At 42.5% G+C, this 15,142-nt stretch overlaps 1 protein-coding gene across 1 annotated transcript in view; it reads left to right on the top strand.

The window, feature by feature from the left end:
* Positions 1-15,142, top strand: part of ppfia3 (PTPRF interacting protein alpha 3) — a 130,817-nt gene that overhangs the window by 85,830 nt on the left and 29,845 nt on the right. Inside the window, 1 exon segment of the mRNA XM_034191294.1 lies at positions 7,239-7,407. Within this exon segment, the coding sequence (XP_034047185.1) occupies positions 7,239-7,407 (169 nt within the window).

Below are 15,142 nucleotides of genomic sequence, written 5' to 3' on the forward strand. Positions count from 1 at the left end.
TCGTGGTGAGCGACCACTTACTTTCGGACTTGGAGACCTTGTATGATCCATTTGACAGACTGAGGACCTGTCTCCTTGTGGCTCTCAAGCTTTTAGTGTCAGTGTGAATTTGCCCTCCACATCCATGCCTTGGTCCTCTTCACGAGTTCCTAATACAAATTGTCCAGCTGTCTTTCCCATATCATGACGTTTATATGGGGGTGGCTCTGCTTCCCAGCTCGGTGCACTGGCTTTAGTCTCTTTGGATCTTTCCTCCGTCATTTTTTCTCTTTTCTGCTGTAGCCTCTGTGCTTCCTGCTTGAACAAGGCCAAAACTTCTTTTTCTTCAGTGCGTTTTTTGTTGTTTTTCACGTTCTTCTGCTGATCTTTAATTTCTTTTTTCTGTATTTCTACCGCAACTGCTTCACACATCACCGGATCAAATGATCCCACCAAAGGCCATTGCCTGCCCCCATGTGACCTTTTGTGCCACTTTCTCATACATTGGTTGGCCTTAGTGCGTTTTCCTGGATATTTTCTTAGTACTAAGTCTAGCGGGGTACTTTCCCGACCTTGACCTTGAGAGTTACCCATGTAACCCTGACAAACGCTATGTGAGGTGTTTCTATGGTGTTCTGGTAGTCCCTCAGGGGCTGTCCTGATCCAGACCAATAACTTGCTGGCTGTAACACCTGTTTTGTATTTTAAACCCTTAAAAGGATTAAATTTCCAACTGCTATGCCCGTCTTCTTTTTCTTTAACTAAATATGAAAATTTACCTGTTTCCCACCGAACCTTCCTTGGGACCACAGTCCCAATTTCTGATTGATCTCTTGTTCGTCCTGCCAATGTTCTGCTCCTACCCTGTCAAAATAGGTCCTTTCCAGCCAAAAATGTGTCCTGAAAATGTGTTTAGATGTCTCCGTCAGTCAAGTAATGTTCTGGGAGTATTATTTCATCATCACTTAAGTCTCCCATCAAAGACTGTCCCAAGCATTGATCAGTCTGTCCGCTTTTTCACTATAATCTAAGCTTTAACTCTTTTGATTTATAACCAACTTTATTTATTTAATCCTCTTACAACCCTAACACTTCCTAATGTCTTTGCTCCCGACTTTCTTCTATTTTCCTTCTAATTTTTTAACTTTCTGCTTCTTCTTTCTTTTTCTGCTATGTTTGTTTATTAGTTTTCTCTCTTTGAAATAATATCTACCTTTTCTGTATTTACATAGCACTCTTCTCCTGTCTTTTTCTTCACTGTCTCTGTTTCACACTTTCCTCTCTGCCTGTCATGCCCCTCCCAAGTCCTCCTGTTGGGTCTAAATACCTCCCCCTCGTACTCTTTCACATTAATCTTGTATGTCAGCCAGCTTGCAAGCCCACAGCTTTGCTTGCACCTCCCCGCTTACTCTCCACTCTCCCACACACAATTTTCAACAGCTTTATACACAAAAATTATTAAAAACAACTTTCTATATATCTCTATCTAGACTTCTGCCACTTTTCACTCCGCGGCTTTAAACAACCTTTTTATTCACTTAACACCAATGTGTTCTGTTTAAGCATGTATCTCTTCTTCACGTTAGACAGCTTCTCCGGCGCTGTCAGCAACTTCATATATTACTTTTTACAAGCCCTCTTTGAGCGTACAATATTTCATTTACTTCTACGCCTTACCGCGCCTCGCGTGCGTATCCTGTGCTTAATATATTATTTTTCACCAGCTCCTTTCTGAGCATACAATATTTCATTTATTTTTACGCCTTACCGCGCCTCGCGTGCGTATCCTGTGCTTACTATATTATTTTCACAAGCTCCTTTCTGAGCATACAATATTTCATTTATTTCTACGCCTTACCGCGCCTCGCGTGCGTATCCTGTGCCTTTCTGCACTTTCTTCTACCTTTTTTCTTCACTTACTGAGCTCCTCATGAGCTTAATGTGCCTTTGCACTGAAAATATTCTCTTTTTCTTTTCTTATAAAAAAAACTCATATTACTGTGTACTTAATTACTTATTCTTTTCCCACGCCCCACAAGCGTGTATCTGGTGCCTTACTGCACTATTTTCTGCTTCATTAATTCTCATGTATTCTGCACTAACTCTTCATTTATTTATTTTTTTTTATTTTATTTTATAGTTTTTCTCTTTTCTTAAAAAATGACGTCCTTTATTGAGCTCTTTTACTTACTGTCAGCTGTGCCACTTTGCACTTTTAAATCTCTTTATCACGTACGGTATTTCTACTGCGCCCCCTCAGGCGCTTATCTTGTGCTTCCTCTGCACGTATTCTCTGTTAAACTCTTTTTCTCACTTATTTCACTTCAGTCTCTGTTAAACTCTTTAAATAACCTTGTATTACCTTGTATCTATTTGTCAGTATACTCCCCTAAATTAACCCCTACAGCGCATGCTATCAGCCGGCACGTTAGTAACGAATTTCAACACCAATTATTCTCCAAGCATTCAGGTTAGTTCTTCACGCACTCTTTTTCCGCACCAGAGTTCATGAACATTCCTGACCTTTCACTCACACAGACATTCTTTTTCCCGGGAACACACACACCTTCTGAGCATTTTATCTACAAGGCCTGATAATTTTCAATCTTATCTTTTTTAGTCTCTTATCAATTTTCTTAGTCCAGGTTCTTTTGGGTAAGAGGCAATTAAAAATATCACCTGTCAACTTGGGCGGAAATCCCGACTCACTCCTCCAGATCGTGCAGAAGTTATAAAAGGTTTCTGCTTACCTTTTAGTCGTGATCACTGTTATTTACGGTCTGGAGGGATGAGCTGGACTGCCCCAGGCTGCCGGAATGCCCCTGGACCCTCCTGAAGCTGGCTCGCCAAGTTCTGTCGCGGCTCGTCTTTAGTCTTCTCAGGATGTCGTCTTTTAGATAACACAAACTAATTGCAAGTGATATGCTAGAAAATGACACAACACTTTAGAATAATTCAGCCTTAAGCAAGATAAAATGCACAGAGTTTTTAAGTTTATTTAAGCCTTCGACACAAAGCTTAGACAAACTGAGTCCTCTAGAGAGACTGAATAAGTGACAACCGCGCTCATCTATTTATTGGAGACCCGCGGGCATCGCTCCTCCTTCAACTTTTTTATTTATTTCATTCCTAAGACATGGTTTTCTATTGGAAGCGTCCTCTAGTGAACCCTAAGCAGGTGTTAGGCCATTATTTCAATGTGACAAACGCTCCCATTAAAACGTGAAGGATTTACAACTGATTTTTTTAAAAGACCTTCAGCCACAGGTGCAGCTGGCCTGAGGCCCCCTCCGCACGTGGCCTCAGCCACACGTGCAGCTGGCCTGAGGCCCCGGCACGTGGCCTGCGGGAAAGCACCTAAAAGGCCTTGGAAAGCCCCTGACAGACTGAATGACTAATAAAGCCCTTTTTTTGGGTTGAACACCTGCTAGTTCAACCAGAGGACATACAGTTCGGATCAGGACACTTGATAGTTCATCACAGTTCAAATATGGACCTAAAAATTCTTCTACATTATCTATCGTCCACCTGGTCGTTACTGTGAGTTTCTCTGTGAATTTTCAGACCTTTTGTCTGACTTGGTGCTTAGCTCAGATAAGATAATTATAGTGGGCGATTTTAACATCCACACAGATGCTGAGAATGACAACCTCAACACTGCATTTAATCTATTATTAGACTCTATTGGCTTTGCTCAAAAAGTAAATGAGTCCACCCACCACTTTAATCATATCTTAGATCTTGTTCTGACTTATGGTATGGAAATTGAAGACTTAACAGTATTCCCTGAAAACTCCCTTCTGTCTGATCATTTCTTAATAACATTTACATTTACTCTGATGGACTACCCAGCAGTGGGGAATAAGTTTCATTACACTAGAAGTCTTTCAGAAAGCGCTGTAACTAGGTTTAAGGATATGATTCCTTCTTTATGTTCTCTAATGCCATATACCAACACAGTGCAGAGTAGCTACCTAAACTCTGTAAGTGAGATAGAGTATCTCGTCAATAGTTTTACATCCTCATTGAAGACAACTTTTGATGCTGTAGCTCCTCTAAAAAAGAGAGCTTTAAATCAGAAGTGCCTGACTCCGTGGTATAACTCACAAACTCGTAGCTTAAAGCAGATAACCCGTAAGTTGGAGAGGAAATGGCGTCTCACTAATTTAGAAGAGCTTCACTTAGCCTGGAAAAAGAGTCTGTTGCTCTATAAAAAAGCCCTCCGTAAAGCTAGGACATCTTTCTACTCATCACTAATTGAAGAAAATAAGAACAACCCCAGGTTTCTTCTCAGCACTGTAGCCAGGCTGACAAAGAGTCAGAGCTCTATTGAGCTGAGTATTCCATTAACTTTAACTAGTAATGACTTCATGACTTTCTTTGCTAACAAAATTTTAACTATTACAGAAAAAATTACTCATAACCATCCCAAAGAGGTATCGTTATCTTTGGCTGCTTTCAGTGATGCCGGTATTTGGTTAGACTCTTTCTCTCAGATTGTTCTGTCTGAGTTATTTTCATTAGTTACTTCATCCAAACCATCAACATGTTTATTAGACCCCATTCCTACCAGGCTGCTCAAGGAAGCCCTACCATTATTTAATGCTTCGATCTTAAATATGATCAATCTATCTTTGTTAGTTGGCTATGTACCACAGGCTTTTAAGGTGGCAGTAATTAAACCATTACTTAAAAAGCCATCACTTGACCCATCTATCTTAGCTAATTATAGGCCAATCTCCAACCTTCCTTTTCTCTCAAACATTCTTGAAAGGGTAGTTGTAAAACAGCTAACTGATCTGCAGAGGAATGGTCTATTTGAAGAGTTTCAGTCAGGTTTTAGAATTCATCATAGTACAGAAACAGCATTAGTGAAGGTTACAAATGATCTTCTTATGGCCTCGGACAGTGGACTCATCTCTGTGCTTGTTCTGTTAGACCTCAGTGCTGCTTTTGATACTGTTGACCATAAAATTTTATTACAGAGATTAGAGCATGCCATAGGTATTAAAGGCACTGCGCTGCGGTGGTTTGAATCATATTTGTCTAATAGATTACAATTTGTTCATGTAAATGGGGAATCTTCTTCACAGACTAAAGTTAATTATGGAGTTCCACAAGGTTCTGTGCTAGGACCAATTTTATTCACTTTATACATGCTTCCCTTAGGCAGTATTATTAGACGGTATTGCTTAAATTTTCATTGTTACGCAGATGATACCCAGCTTTATCTATCCATGAAGCCAGAGGACACACACCAATTAGCTAAACTGCAGGATTGTCTTACAGACATAAAGACATGGATGACCTCTAATTTCCTGCTTTTAAACTCAGATAAAACTGAAGTTATTGTACTTGGCCCCACAAATCTTAGAAACATGGTGTCTAACCAGATCCTTACTCTGGATGGTATTACCCTGACCTCTAGTAATACTGTGAGAAATCTTGGAGTCATTTTTGATCAGGATATGTCATTCAGTGCGCATATTAAGCAAATATGTAGGACTGCTTTTTTGCATTTGCGCAATATCTCTAAAATTAGAAAGGTCTTGTCTCAGAGTGATGCTGAAAAACTAATTCATGCATTTATTTCCTCTAGGCTGGATTATTGTAATTCATTATTATCAGGTTGTCCTAAAAGTTCCCTAAAAAGCCTTCAGTTAATTCAAAATGCTGCAGCTAGAGTACTGACGGGGACTAGAAGGAGAGAGCATATCTCACCCATATTGGCCTCTCTTCATTGGCTTCCTGTTAATTCTAGAATAGAATTTAAAATTCTTCTTCTTACTTATAAGGTTTTGAATAATCAGGTCCCATCTTATCTTAGGGACCTCATAGTACCATATCACCCCAATAGAGCACTTCGCTCTCAGACTGCAGGCTTACTTGTAGTTCCTAGGGTTTGTAAGAGTAGAATGGGAGGCAGAGCCTTCAGCTTTCAGGCTCCTCTCCTGTGGAACCAGCTCCCAATTCAGATCAGGGAGACAGACACCCTCTCTACTTTTAAGATTAGTCTTAAAACTTTCCTTTTTGCTAAAGCTTATAGTTAGGGCTGGATCAGGTGACCCTGAACCATCCCTTAGTTATGCTGCTATAGACGTAGACTGCTGGGGGGTTCCCATGATGCACTGTTTCTTTCTCTTTTTGCTCTGTATGCACCACTCTGCATTTAATCATTAGTGATCAATCTCTGCTCCCCTCCACAGCATGTCTTTTTCCTGGTTCTCTCCCTCAGCCCCAACCAGTCCCAGCAGAAGACTGCCCCTCCCTGAGCCTGGTTCTGCTGGAGGTTTCTTCCTGTTAAAAGGGAGTTTTTCCTTCCCACTGTAGCCAAGTGCTTGCTCACAGGGGGTCGTTTTGACCGTTGGGGTTTTACATAATTATTGTATGGCCTTGCCTTACAATATAAAGCGCCTTGGGGCAACTGTTTGTTGTGATTTGGCGCTATATAAAAAAATTGATTGATTGATTGATTGATTGATTAATATTACTATTACTACTATCAATAATAACACCTTATACTGTTCATATTAATATTAGCAACAACAGTATTTTGTCATTATTTTTCTTTTTTATTACAATAAAAAAACCAATCAATTCTTATATAAAACAAATGCAAATCACAGAAATACTGAATATGTAATTTCATGTCATGTTAAGTGACCTATGAAGCAGGTTGCAGGAAGGTTCCAAAAACAATCTCACGATCTCAACATTAATTTACACGTGTGAGCAAATTTTAACATCTATAAATTTCTGCAACACATACAGATAACCTTTACAGAACATTAAAAGGCTTCCTTGCTCGAACATGGGTGTGTCAGTGTTAGAGAAAAGATATAAAGAATGAAGTGACGCTGACCCTGGAGGCCTCTGTGTGGCGCTGTAATGCTGCCAGATCAGAGGTTTTACACTCATTGATGAATGAATTTCACTGAATATTGTGTGGGTGTGTGGCCGAAGAGCCGGAGAGAAAAACAAACTCGGTACCGAAATAAGAATCTCTTACATGACTAGATGAGGGTGAGAGAAACACACGTGTCGACAGTTCTCAGGTCAGAGGTCATGCAAACGCAACTTAACAATGTTATGAAACAATATAACAATATGTAGTTCTGTATGTGCGAGTGTGGGCGCCAAAACCCTCCCACGCCGTCTGTTGTTTATTTTTTGGCGCTGTACGCCTGTGCACGTGTTTGTACGGCAGCTGGAGTCTCCTTTGATCTCCCGTCATCTTATCTGCTCCTCTGTGTCTTCAGTCGCTCGCTGCCAGGTAGCGCTCTGGAGCTGAGGTATTCCCATGGAGGCGGGTCCCTCCCAGCAGGCTCCACCGCCCACCTGGATCCCTTTGGCAACGCCTCCTCCGGGGGCGTGGTCAGGCGAAGTCACCGAGCCCGCTGGAGCTCCGCCCGAGAGGACTCGACCAAGGTGATGACCTGGAACCCGAGCAGTATGCTTTCTGTTGGACTCAGCACATTCACTCATTCACACATCACTTTATCCTACGTTCAATAGTGTCATTACTGGAATTAATGGTTTCCTTCCAAACAAAATTAATGTCCACATTCCTGAAGGATCTATTGAAGTAAACAGTAATCCAACAAGACAAAGGTATTCACCCTCTGGGGTTTTGGGTATTTTATTGTTGTAGTTTTTTTTTAACAAAAATGATTTTAAAATTAAGGTCTGTAATGTCAAAATGAGGGTGAAACTAAATGCAACATAAATGCAATCCTAACAAACAAACAAAGTACTCAAAATGTTCACTTTTATAGCCAGTTAATTTTAAAACATGTCTAGAGATGGATACAAGAGCTTTCCTAAAACACGGAATATTCCTTGAAAATCAATTAATATTAAGAATATGTATGATTCAATTCCAGTTATCTCCTATTAAAGACATCTGACTGGAATAATGTTTCTTCACACATGTCTTTGTAATTAGTGCAACCGCTTTGTGAAATTTGATAGAAATCCACCAAATGGTTTCGGAGGAGTTCTGTATTATGATTCTGTAGTATGATTGATCTTCCCAGAAGAGGCTACTCTCATAAAAATCATTTAAAGCTCAAGTGTCTGTCGCACTGTGACAGACTGAGGAAACGTATGAGTAATGTATATGTTCATGTCCATTCCTGTCGGGTTTTGTTCTGTAAAAGTCCTTTCCTTATTTATTAAATACGTTCCTTGTCAACTAATGTCTGCAGAATCCATCGGAGAGTTTTGTGCGTGCTCAAAACTTTGAGCAGATGTCAGGGGGAGAGTTTTCCTGGTGGGTACACGTTTGTTTACGGTTTTGTCCTCTACTTCTATGATACTCATGCGTTCATATCTTATGACTGTCAAATGCTTCAGTTTGGGTTTCTGATTGGGCAAAGCTCCGGCGTGAGGTGTGGGGGAGAGAGAACAGTTCCTGGTACAGCGACATGCAGTGCAGCTGTTCATTTATCCAAGACTGTACGTTTTTATTTGGATGTCAGAAGGCGCCACAGAGAAGGAAGGTTGTTGTCCTTGACGTTACAGCTGGCACAGTGGAGAAGATGCCGTCAGTGCATAAACATAGCGAGGAAGTATGACATCATGATCCTCAAGACTCCAGATTTAGTGGCTGTAATAGTAATGGTTATTTGTGTTTGCCGGTTGACCAGCAGTGAGTGCGTACTTGGGCAAGCCAATGTTTTGTATTTAAATTTATATTATTCAGATCCTGCTGCAGATATTTATTGGGGGGGGGGGGGGGGGGGGTGTAAGCAGAACTCCCCAGAAACGATTTGGCAGATTTCTGTCAAATTTCACATGACACCTGCACTAAGTATGAAGACGTGCGTGAAGGAAAATAATTCCGGTCAATTGTCTTTAATGGGAGATAAATGTGATTAATGGAAACACATGAAAGACCATTTAAAGTCAGACTGAACAGTTATTCATTTACCTTAAACAGTAATGCAGGAATTCACATGTGAGGTCCATCTCAAAGGTGGAACCAGCACAATATGTGCACGAGCATGCACGCTGGTGAGCACACTTCACTCATCACGAATGCAGCAGGTTTTACAGGACGCGGTAATCACAGACTTATTAATCCAACTGTCTCAGCAGCTTCCAGCGTTCTATTAAAGTTGGAGTCTGGATGTGTGAAGGATTAGAGGAATGAAAAATCAAAACTAGAGGAGTTTCTGTGTAGGCTCTCAGTTGTCCAGGTCGTTTCCATAGTAGAGAAGCTTGAATCTTCGACTGGACTGGGTTGCTTGACGCGAGGACGTTTCGCTTCAAATCACAGAAGCTTCCTCAGCTAAAATTCTTGCTCTGATGGTCTGACTTCTGTCTTGACTCTTGTAGAGAAGAATAAACCAGAAGCCAACAAAAGCTGGAGTTTTTAACCTAACCAGACCCCTCCTACCGAGAGGCCGACTGCTGTAGGCTAGTGACAAAACAATAGCTCTAATTAGCACCTATTGTGCACTCTCGTAATGATGGGATGGAAGCCTCCCCTGATGGCTCCCTTGACGACTCTCCTGATGACGTGAATGACTCATTACCATGAACAAAAGACTGAAACTGCTTTGACCTGAGTACCCCATTGTAAACAGGGGATAAAGTGTGTCTGAGACCCGCCCCACGGTTAAGGCTGGGTTTCAACTGTTTTACAGAGAATGCTTCCTTGACCCCTCTCTCAAACCATTTCTTCTCTCTGGCTAAGATTTTAACTTCCTTGTCCTCAAACGTGTGGTTAGTGTCTTTCAGGTGGAGATGAACTGCAGACTGAGGTCCACTGGCGCCCTCTCTGCGGTGCTGGTATAGCCTCTTGTTTAAAGGTTGCTTAGTCTCACCTATGTAGTGTTTGTTACAGTTTTCCTGACATCTGATATAATACACTACATTGCTCTGTTTGTAACTAGGGATCTTGTCCTTAGGGTGAACTAATTTCTGTCTCAAGGTGTTAACCGGTTTAAAGTAAACTGGGATTTTGTGCTGTCTGAAGATCCTCTGTAGTTTTTCCCCTACTCCTGCTAAATAAGGGAGAGACACTCCTCTTCTTCTTGTTTCCGTCTCCTGTCTATCTGGTCTGTTTGTTTTCTGGGACTTCTGCACTTTGTCCAGGGACCATCGTGGGTACCCACATACTGTGAGGGCTTTCCGTACAAGTTGTTGTTCTTTAGCCCTTCCCTCTGCAGTTGTGGGCACCTGTAGGGCTCTGTGTTGAAGGTGATCAGGACTCTTCAACACAGAGCCTACACTAACACTACATAGGTGAGACTAAGCAACCTTTAAACAAGAGGCTATACCAGCACCGCAGAGAGGTCGCCAGTGGACCTCAGTCTGCAGTTCATCTCCACCTGAAAGACACTAACCACACGTTTGAGGACAATGTCGCGGCTCGTCTTTAGTCTTCTCAGGATGTCGTCTTTTAGATAACACAAACTAATTGCAAGTGATATGCTAGAAAATGACACAACACTTTAGAATAATTCAGCCTTAAGCAAGATAAAATGCACAGAGTTTTTAAGTTTATTTAAGCCTTCGACACAAAGCTTAGACAAACTGAGTCCTCTAGAGAGACTGAATATGACAACCGCGCTCATCTATTTATTGGAGACCCGCGGGCATCGCTCCTCCTTCAACTTTTTTATTTATTTCATTCCCAAGACATGGTTTTCTATTGGAAGCGTCCTCTAGTGAACCCTAAGCAGGTGTTAGGCCATTATTTCAATGTGACAAACGCTCCCATTAAAACGTGAAGGATTTACAACTGATTTTTTTAAAAGACCTTCAGCCACAGGTGCAGCTGGCCTGAGGCCCCCTCCGCACGTGGCCTCAGCCACACGTGCAGCTGGCCTGAGGCCCCTGCACGTGGCCTGCGGGAAAGCACCTAAAAGGCCTTGGAAAGCCCCTGACAGACTGAATGACTAATAGAGCCCTTTTTTTTGGGTTGAACACCTGCTAGTTCAACCAGAGGACATACAGTTCGGATCAGGACACTTGATAGTTCATCACAGTTCAAATATGGACCTAAAAATTCTTCTACAGTCCCTCCTCTGGGACTCGAAAGAGTCCCATTACATCAACTATACTCTTGGGTTGTTTACTGACAAGACATCCTCATTTGTGCATTGCAATAAAAAAGAAAAACACCTCACTCGACTTACTGATAACTCTGGTGCGGATATGACTATAAGTGATTCTTCACACAGTAAATATATTTAAGTGTAAGTGCAGGTGAACCTACATACTAAGGCACAAGGTGATCAATTAGCTGGATTATATCAACGCAAGGTGACATTCAAACATTGAGTTTTAGTGTAATTCAAGGCACTTAAAATGGCCACATAAAACAAGTTACAGCAACCTCTTAATCATGGCAAAGTAAAGGCTTTACATTGACATCAGTGCAACCAATCATCTTCTGGCATCTATTGTCTCACTCGACCAGAGGCTCCAACCCATTATACTTGGTTCTACATATTATTTTGTTAAAGAGTCACACATGTATTACTTAAATGCATCAAATAACGCCTACGTTACCACTATTTAGTCGACCAATCAAGAAACTATTCTAAGGTTAGCACAGCTATGTCTAATTAAATGATAAAACACAATAAATGGTTTCCCTTCATGTCCGTCCTTAAGTCATTTGCCTTAGTCAATCATATAATGGTTTTCATTATAGGCCATTTCTCAACATTTTCCACTTTGTTTTTCTTCTTTTTCAGCTTGTTTTCTAATGCCCTTTTTTGGCCAGACACCAAATTTAGGCGATGCATGTCTCTTGAGGCATGCTATAATTTAAGAAAAAGGGGTCCCTATGGTGCATCTTTACTACTAAATCTACAAACACGCCGTGTAAGGGTCCCCTTTTTATAACTTTGCAATGTGACATCTATGTGTATGCATTTAGTTTTATCTGTGTTACGCAGATGATGGTAAGGACAGACATTTACCCAACCTTCGTTACTAACATATATCCTTTGTTTTTATTTACACTCAGATTTCTGAAACCAGTCCGCAATTCAAACTCAAGAACCAAGATCATAGTCCGTGTTCAGTGCCATTACATCAGTCCGCGCTCCTCAGCATTTACTCAGCATCTGAAGTTTTGGGAGAAGTTGGGGAACATGGGGAGGTTGGCCTTTCAGGGGTAGTGGGGGGAGGATCAGGAATTCTGGCTTTCAGACAGTCGTGCAGTTCTCTGATGGATTTTTCCAGCTCCTTGTGCTGCTTGGCCAGGTTGTACAGGGCCCCCAGAGAATTCTTGCCCACATTCAGGGTGGTGGTGGCCAGCCCTAGCTGTTCCCTTTCCATATGCTCCATCATGCAGGCTAGCATGTCCATACTAGACTGAAGACCACACAGTTGAGTATGGAGGCCCTCCTGAGCACAAGAGATGTTGGCATTGTCACGGTGTATCCTGAACAGGTATGCAGCTGTCTGACTTAGTTGTGGCATGATTTCCTCAAATAGCTCATGGGGAATGTGATTTGTGAGGGGCAGGAGCTGCTCCAAGGTTTTTGGAACAGACTCTTGTGGAAGACGAAGCTCTCGAACCAAGATTGCCATGTCCTGTGGGGTGACCATGACCAGATTAAGGTTGTGCAGTCCAGGGGACAGGAAGTACAAGGGGGAAGGCATTTCGTGTGTGGGGGGAGTATTGTTGATGTCGCACAGGCAAGTGGGTGGGACACTCTGGGCATTTAGCAGCCTGTACAAAGCTCCCCTCTGTCCTGGTGGGTGAGTTCGGCTAAGGTCTACCCCTGCTGATCCTCCTCCAGAGGTACTGGGCTGATCAGAATATCTCTCCTGCCTTGGGGGTGGAAAGCTGGGGACAGGTCCTAGCAGCGAATTGGGTCTAGGATGCACTCGGGCGGTTGCTGCATATGGCCGACCTTGGCTGCCTCCCCTGGAGGGTATCGTTGCCACTGGCACATGTGACTGTCTCCATGGCATCTGCGGAAGGGGTGTGTTCCTGAGTCCAAAGGGTCCTTCAGGTGATGGTGGAGTCCTCGGGCCGACTCTTGCTGCAGGCAGATTCTGTGAAGCCGTCATCGCCAGGTGCTGGAACGATGAAGATCCTTCTGTTGCCAACTGGTTTAGCTGCTGGATGGATGGCGGCTGTGGCGACCAATCATGTCTCGACCATCCCTCCTGTATATCCTCTTCTCCAAACAGTTCTGAGAGTCCAATCAGACTTGATAGAGGCAGATCAGGCATAGGTCCCTGATCAGGGGAGTCTGGTCTCTCAGCCATACTCCTGTGTCCTAGTAATATACATATACGTTCATTATTACAGCTCCATGTCATTCTTTCAGATATTGTCTATCCTATCCCTCATTTTTGTGGGTGCATGTGTGTGAATGTAAATGTGCGTGCATGTCTTCTTCCTCGTCTACAATATCACCAAGCACGGTCCATCCCAGTCCTCCCTATCTGGGGTGTACGCCACAATATTAGGGAGCTGGGGGCTGTCGGGGAGGATAATTGGTATTTCATCCATTTCCATATATTCTGGTTCTCTGTCTGTTTCGTTTGTGCTTTCTTCTAGGGCTCGGATGGCTAACAGTGGGAGCTGTCCTACTGTGGATGAAATCAATTTATTGACCAGAAATTTTATCAAGGGAATACCACAACATATTACCAGCAAGACCGCCACCCCTGTTAGTGCCAAGATTACACCTATCTGGTATAACCAGTCTTTCCATGATATCCACCCTCTCCTTAGAGTCCCAAACAGTGAAAATAGTGGGCCAATATTCATTCCATTCCCTACAATGTATCCAGAATCGTCAGTTTCATTTCTCCTTCCTATGGAGTTACTTAACAGTTCCTGTTGCATCTCCTCAAGTGTGATTAAGAGCTCTGTCAAATTTCCGTCTTCCCCTGTACGCATGGGAATAGCTGTGCAACATTCGGTGGCTTTGATCATAATACAAACTCCTTGTTCATCAGCCATCATCATCTCGATAGCTAATCTATTTTGCATTGTCATTAGCGAGGTGGCGTGCAGTTGTTCGGTTAAGGCTCCTACTGCTGCCAATGTCCAGTTCAGGTATCTTTGCTGATTATACCACAAGTAATTAATCCACTGCACCTCCTGGAACCTAGAACGGATTTTTGGAGTAACCCCGAACAGAGCCAATGCCCATCCCCATTTATCCGCATCTTCATCTGCTTTAACTCTGCTACTGTCTATGGCTTCTAACTGTCGGGGTATCCCTTCTGGTATCCCGTTTCTTACTGTGATGTTGTAGTCTGTTTTAAACGTCATTATTCCTCTTTTCTTACGAAGTTTCTGTGGCATGGGTTGTATTGAATTCGGCATTTCAATTACTGTTATTGCTCCTGTGAGCATCACAGGAGCACAAAGGCCTTTCCAATTCGGGGACAGCGATGACAGGAGTTTCCTTTTTTGTCCGCATATCCAAAAGATGTCAGCTAAGGGTACCGTTCCCTTAGCTAAATTTGGAGTAGGTACCCATGAAGCATGGGTGAGATTCAGTCCAATTACAGACCCCCCTGTGGCCGGTACTATTTGTTCACACTGTATGCCTGCTGCTGGCAGGGTGTGACAGACGGTAATGTTCCATGCTGTTTTGGCCGGTTTGTATTCTTGCTGCTTTTGCATACACTGTATGTGGTGTTTTGGCTGGGTCGTCTCTACCTGCCAATCGCTTATGTATTGTGCTACTAAGCCTTTAGCTATACAGAATGGGTGTATCATCCCTTTCTCTATTTTAATCATAGGTGGAACGGTTCCTTCTGTACTTAGGGGCACTGGACAAAGTTTACTGTTGGCAGCATATTTTTCATCACCTACTGCCATTTTCATAACACATTGTGTATAGCATTCTGCTTGGTCTGAGTTATGTTGGGGACTCCTATAACAGTTGTTGATATCAGGTAGGGGTTTAGCCTGAGGTATCACACCTTTCCGGTGACAGGCTATGCAAGGCTTTTCACTGATCTGCCTAGCCGAAAATTTCAACCATTGGTAAAATAAATTGGTCTTCAACCCTTGTGTGCGGGCTAGGTCTGTACTGGGATCCCATCTCCCTAAGTGACTGCTTGTTTCTAGGCTTCTAATTGTCCTCTTTTTCCTTGGTTTGATTTTTACCCATTTTGTGGCTTCATGTACTGTAACAGTTACGTCTTGCTTGGTTTCCCTGCAACC

This window comes from Thalassophryne amazonica, chromosome 16 (assembly GCF_902500255.1).
Source record: "Thalassophryne amazonica chromosome 16, fThaAma1.1, whole genome shotgun sequence".
Classification (NCBI taxonomy): Eukaryota; Metazoa; Chordata; class Actinopteri; order Batrachoidiformes; family Batrachoididae; genus Thalassophryne; species Thalassophryne amazonica.